This window comes from Durio zibethinus, chromosome 12, assembly GCF_047325235.1.
Source record: "Durio zibethinus cultivar Kanyao isolate XHJ-2024 chromosome 12, ASM4732523v1, whole genome shotgun sequence".
In the NCBI taxonomy this organism is placed as follows: Eukaryota; Viridiplantae; Streptophyta; class Magnoliopsida; order Malvales; family Malvaceae; genus Durio; species Durio zibethinus.
This window is the reverse complement of record NC_143173.1, coordinates 5,996,729-6,003,455: the sequence shown is the minus strand read 5'-3', so window position 1 is coordinate 6,003,455 and position 6,727 is coordinate 5,996,729. Positions and strand designations below refer to the sequence as shown.

General features: G+C 29.8%; 1 protein-coding gene across 1 annotated transcript; it reads right to left on the bottom strand.

Moving 5' to 3' along the window:
* Positions 1-4,345: 4,345 nt before the first annotated feature.
* On the bottom strand, positions 4,346-6,251 carry LOC111296800 (basic helix-loop-helix (bHLH) DNA-binding superfamily protein). Its single transcript, XM_022891270.2, has 2 exons — positions 5,839-6,251; positions 4,346-4,991 (listed from the first exon to the last, which is right to left on the bottom strand). The coding sequence occupies exons 1-2, from the start codon at positions 6,112-6,114 to the stop codon at positions 4,566-4,568; spliced, it is 702 nt and encodes a 233-aa protein (XP_022747005.2). The 5' UTR covers positions 6,115-6,251; the 3' UTR covers positions 4,346-4,565.
* Between the last annotated feature and the right edge of the window lie 476 nt (positions 6,252-6,727).

Sequence of the window (6,727 nt, the reverse complement as noted above, 5' to 3'; positions counted from 1 at the left end):
CAACTGCCCTATATAAAAAGTTACATTTAAAAAAAAAAAAAAAGTGGTTTCTCTTGGTATGAAAAGTTTGATCAAATTAATAACTCAATTCATCCTTAATTATTCAAAAAAAATATTTCTAATAAAAAGAAGTGATATTTGAATAAAACAATACAATCAAAGAGTTATAATGTTAGGATTCAACCTTATAAATAGAAATTATTATAGGTTAATTTGATATATTCAAAAATTCATATTTTTCCTTTTTATCTTTCATTTTTTCTCAAATAAAGGCTTGTTTCTTATGTATTGTTTCTACAAAAAAACCTTCTTAAAGACGAAGAGTTTTTATCTCTTATCAAGGGGTTTTTAGTGGTTTGGTTTTGCTAGTACAAGGTAAATCAAACATAGGGTCTGTTGTATCTTGAAGGCATTTTGGTTTAACTTTTTTTCCATACCATCATTGGCAGGGGCGAAATAAGCCTTAAGGACAGTAGCATTAGTAGCACACCTTGAAGCCATTTTCATTCTACATTGAAAGTTCCATTTTGTTCTACTCAAGGTGCAAAAAGGAAAGGTTACAAAAAGATCACAAGTTTTACAAAAATAAAAAAATTCATGTTGTTTTGTTTACTTTAAACCTTATATTATCTAACATTTTTATGGCTAACATGTTGCAAAAAGGACAAGTTCATTTTTATAAAAAGAAATGGCAACCAACTTCCAAAAGTTGAAACGATTTGATGAAGGCAATTTTCTAAAATGGCAACAAAGTATGTATTTCCTCCTTACCACATTAAAGATAGCATATGTTCTCACAACCCCAAGACTGAAAGAAAAAGATGACGAAACTCATAGTGAAATTTGTAAAGGATAAAAGTGAGAGAATGATGATGACACATGCACGGATTGAATTTTAAATGGTATGTTTGGATTCCCTATTTGATACATATATTACATGTATATAAGCAAAAAAAAAGTTAGGGATAAGTTGGATGCAATGTACATGAATGAAAATGCTACAAGTAAAAAGTTCCTAATATCTAGGGAACATGTTTAAGATGATTGATTTAAAACCTTTCATGGATCAAAGTGTTGAATTTGAAACCATTTTGAATAAATTCAAACAACACAAGATGAAAATGGATGAATCTTTCATTATATCCTTCACAATTGATAAATTCTCATACACATGGAAAGATTTTAAAGAAAATGAGTGTAGTTCCAAGGTCTATGTGGTGAAAAGTGTCAAGCCATCCAAGTCAACAAAGAAGAAGGAATGCCCCTTAATGCAAGGAAATTCAAAAAGAAAAAATGTGCATGTTTCCAATGTGAAAGGTAAGGTCACTTTAGGAAAGAATGTTTTACAATCAAGAAAAAGAAGGATGTAACAAAAGTAATTAAGGATAACTTTGTTACTATAATTTTTGAAATTAATGTCATAGAAGACAAGGAGACATGGTGGATTGATTTTGGATCCAAAAAGCATGTATCCACTAACAAGCCTATGTCTAAGACTTTTGAAGAGAAAAAAATAATGCAATGTACTATATATAGGGAATTTTTTAACAACTAAAATCAAAAGCAAAAGAAAATTGATTTTGAATTTACTTTCAGTAAAACATTAACAATTAACAATATTTTGTACGTCCCAAAAGTTAGAAAAAGATCTTGTATCTATTAGCTTGCTTAATAAGTATGGTTACAGGTCAATCTTTGAAGGAGACAAGTTTAAGTTGTCTAAATATGGCATATTTGTGGGAATGGGTTATACCTATAGTAATAATAATAATTCTTTTTGCTTATATGCTTTTCTCATTTGATTTATGGTATTATAAATTAGGACATGTTTATTATAATAAAATGGATGCAATGTTTAAATCTTATTTAATTCGAATTGTTAAAAAGAATGATGAAAAATGTAGAACATGCATGCTAACTAAAATTACTAGGAAACCATGTCATAAGGTTCAAAGAAATTCTAAAATTCTAGAATTAGTATATAATGGTGTATGTTATTTGCATGGTACTCCTTCTATAAGTGGTGAAAAATACTTTGTGACATTTATAGATGATTGTTCAAGATATTTTTATGTTTACTTAATAAAAAATGAAGCATTACAATAGTTTAAGACTTATAAAAATGAAGTTGAATTGCATTATAATTCTGGAATAAAAATTTTAAAAATTGATAGAGAAGATGAATATTTTGATCCTAATTATTTTGAATCTAATAGAATCATCCATGAGGTGACTACACAGTATAATCCACAATCAAATGGTGCACTTAAAAGAAAAATGATATCATTAACCAAAATAGTTAGTGCCTTGTTGTGTCTTACTCTGATTTAGGGCAAAATTTTTGGGAAGAGGCATTATTACCTTCACGCTACACACAAAATAGAGTTCTTGACAAAATGGGGCATATATTTGAGTAAAAGGGGGGTATATATAAGAATCATCTTGAAGGGAATAGTCTAATGGTTAAAATAAGAGTTGAATTCTTGATGGAAAAGTTGGATTTATTGATAGAAAGGGAGTTATCTCCTATTGTGCAACCCAGTAGATCATACAATACAAAAACATCCCACAACTATATAATGGATAATAAGTTCACCACAATAATGAGAAGACTTGTTACTAGTAATTTACCTTTTATATTTCATATTATTATATTTTTGTAATTTTTTTTTTTACTTTTGGACATTACTACCATTACCCATCAATATCATAGAAAACTTCTTAAATCTTTATAAAAAATACATTGACATTAAAATATTTCTTAATCTTCATGACCAATTTCTTTGTATATAAATAGCAATTGAGATTTGAGTTAAATAAAGGGATAACTCTATCATTTCATTAATCTCACTATTTCCTTCCTAAATTTTTCAACACTAATCTCCAAATTAAAAAGTTTCAAAAAATATAAATGTGGTATTTTAGCTCATTAGGGTATCAAAAGTTATGCCATTTTGTGAATGATTGAGAATTAGTACCATTATCTTACTTAGAATCTCTTTGTTGGACTTGTCATCTTTGTTTTGATGTGTAGCTGCATCTTTTCTCTCTCGATAAAAATAATAATATATATATATATATTTTAAAGAAATTGCAATTTGAGAATAAAAGAATGAATTGCAAGAAATAAGATTAGAATTTTAGATTTATTAAAATTATATCTAAATAATAATTATATAAACCGATTGATTTAAATTATAATTTATCTAATTGAAGCCTTTGATTCCTCTTTCACGATAAGGGAGAAAGGAAGGAATAGATGTATAGAAAAAGAGCAAAAATAACAAAAAGGGCAAAGCTAACATGTCTAACCTCGAAGATATGGTAGCAATAAACCCCGAATCATATAAATATATAAATATATAATATACAAAGGCTTTGAAAATGCAGAGATCCTCCTTGATTCCCGTGAGAATGTTCCCAACCTCAGATGTTATTGTGTTCTCTAATATTGCAGCTGGAACTGAAAACTTAAACATCACAACCCCCCCCCCCCCCCCCCAAAAAAAAAAAAAAAAAAGAAACCATCAGTTCCCATGCAGATAACCAGTGTCCCTTATGAGGCTATCAGTGTCTCAACAGACCATGAATTAAGCATCAAATCTGAGTTTGGATGTAAACAGAATCCTTTAAGAACCTTCAAAATCTTTCCACTCTTAACGCTTTTTGCCCGAACATAGTGTACAAAACAAAATTCTCAGTGATGGAAGTGCCAGAACCCTCAACATGAAAAACAGATGGATTTTATATATACAAATTACGAGAGCTTCGAAACTCACACAAAATAACTGCTTTTTGCAGCTAAAAGACACCGAGTGTACACACACACACACATGTGTGTGTGTTCATTCATCTTTATGATTTATTCAGATTTCAGAACTTGGGATAAGATTATTGGATTTGATTCTTCCTTCCTCTTTTTCCAATCTTAGCTGCAGATTCCCAAATCTAAACCCTATAGTCATAGCAGGAAGCAGCAGGTATTGGAAACCCCACGATTCTGCGATCTTTCTTGCCGGAAGGGGAATTACAAAATGGGTGATCCACGAAAAATATTTATTCTTAGATATGATGATAAAAATAATTAATAAAAATTAAGTATTTATTATCTATATAAAATAAAAAAAAAAACCTTTATAACCCAAATGTACATATCTTATAAGTTAATCTTACATAATGTTTTTACTAAAAGTATTTATATATTTTATTTATATGCACATATGATAATCAGTTAGTCACTTGTAGTTTTAAATTAACACCAATTAAATGTTAAGCTATAAAAGTAATTAATTCACATTTTTTCTTTATTAATTCTTTTAGATTATTAATTTTTTATTAATTATTTCTGACTATTATATCAATAAATAAAAATTTCAACTAAATCATCCGTATCTTAAATTCCCCCTTCCAAAAGCAAGCTAAACAAACCCAACATAGAAATTAAAAAGCATGTCACACTAGAAAACAAAATCAAGCTCACTCCCCCACCCCTACACCCACTCAATAAAATAAAAATAAAAAATAAAAAAGTTGAAGATGATATTTTTAAACAATGATTGTAGAAATCACTGGACTATTATTTTGTGATCTAAAACCCGTCTTCTTTTCGATCGATCGCTTGAATTTGAACGTTCGAGCAAAGATTTCAATGCATTTTGCAAGAAATGAACCGACTCAATGCTGTGATCTTTGTCTGCTGCAACGATCAGAACGTTGCGGATTCTTCCTCCAAGCGTCGCCATTTCTGCTTTTAGAGTCTTCAAATGGAGAGACTTTAGAATCTCGATTAATTCCGGTAAAAGATCGGATCGGTCCTCACAGCACAACGAAGCCTTAAATATCAATCTTCCATCACATGAATAATCGCATGAAAGCACTGTGATTTCATCTGTTTCAGATGGTAAAGTCTCGAGTTCAGTTATTTCAAGGGCTTGTTGTTTCAGTTCTTTTACTCGTTGGACCACCTTTGCTAGAAGAGAAGCTTTGTCCGTCTGAGAAAATTCAAATCAAATTTTCAAAATAAAGGAAAATATCATAAAAGAAAACCCTAATTCTAAAAAGTTTATTCACTTTCCCAAACGCACAAGCCCTATCTAGAAAAAGTGACGAAATGCTTTCCTTAAAGCTGTAGCAGGCAGCAGCTGCTGTTTGAACATTTCTAAAGCTTCAAAAGCGTGATATAGATCCCAAGATTTTAGATTCTAAACACTTTAATTCATCTAGTGATTAAGTATACTAACAAACAAGATATTTATTTGGTTTTCCAGGAAACTCGACGGGTAAAGCAAAAGAAACTAGAATTTTTGGATCTTTCTATATATGATTTGCAATGTTTAATTGCTAAAACTGCTCCAAAAATTGTGTTAGGAAAACGTCAAGTCATTCGGTAAATTTTTTGTTTTTTCGTGGGCCGGGGTCAGAGGAAATCGATCTATATTTCTCCTAGTCGCAAATTTCTATCTTTCACTATTTTTTTTCCAGGTAAACAAACGGTCAATAAAGCACAAAGTACAGCAAACGCTCAAAAATTCAAAGTTCAGCCGTCCAAAGAAAACGAATCCAAAGTTTTGATAGCTCAAAAGTTCAAAATTTTTATAAGATAAAGGGTTTTTATTTTCTTCTTTCAAGAAAGAATTAACACAAATTATCCAAAAAAGAGAAGAACATTTTCCTGACAAAAATAACATAAACCGTTTCTCTAAAATATTCAAATTTCTAAAAAAACACTACTATATGTATACTCAAAGATTTTAGAATTCCAAGAAACCCACGTGAGCAAATAAACATGGTGTGTATGGCTCCATTGATGTAGAAGAGACCCCAAAAAACAAAATATACCTTAGAATTACAAGGGAGAAGGCTCCTAAGCTTGTTGAGATGGGAGTTAATCCTCTCTCTCCTTCTTTTCTCAGCTTCTTTGTGATTCTTCAGGGCAGCAAGAGCTCTATCCTGTGGAGTCGTTTCAGTAGTAACCCCAGACATCTCCAAAGGGTAGTACGTGGAGGAACTAGAAAAGCTTTGCACAACTGGAAACTCAGAATTGGCAGGAAAGCCGTAGGATCCAATGCCATTTTGCGCCAGAAAACGGTAGAGCTCGGAATTCTCCGGTTGCATGCTTCTTTTTTTTTTTTTTTTTCAATTTGTTTTTTTTTTTTGTTGGTTTGGTATGATACGAGACTGAGATGAATGGTGTTCTTTTGACCAAGTCCGAAGTTGGAAATGAAATCAAAGTGTTTCAGTGCTTTCGGTGGGTTTTGTCTTTAGGGTTTTTAATGTAATCACTAAAAAAGTAATAGTAATAGTGGTATATATATATATTTTTATAATATATAGAGGAAAAATGTAAAGTTGGGTATAACTTCTCACGAGTTATCAGATTTCGAGACATTTATAATCTTTTTTTCGTTAGTGTAGAAGTAGAACTGAAATGTCAATGTGTGGTCTAAAATGACTTGCAACGGGCACCACATTTTTAATATTTCGTTTAATATTTTATTTTCATTGATACATTAAAAAGTTAAGATTATTTTATTCTTGATTTTTTAATTTTTTTAAATTTTATTCTATCTATCAATATATATTACTCTTTCCTCATTTTTTTTTATTTTTTTAAATATCTCAAAATTATATATATATCTATATATGTTTCCACATCTAAAATTTTATTTTTTACATTTTAAAATTTTTAATTTTTTAATATTAAAAATCATGAAATTTTAATTTTATA

Coding starts and splice junctions, on each gene's coding strand:
- LOC111296800 (XM_022891270.2), bottom strand. CDS start 6,114: ATGCAACCGGAGAATTCCGAGCTCTACCGTTTTCTGGCGCAAAATGGC. Junction 4,992..5,838: donor TTCTCCCTTGTAATTCTAAG/GTATATTTTGTT, acceptor GAATTTTCTCAG/ACGGACAAAGCTTCTCTTCT.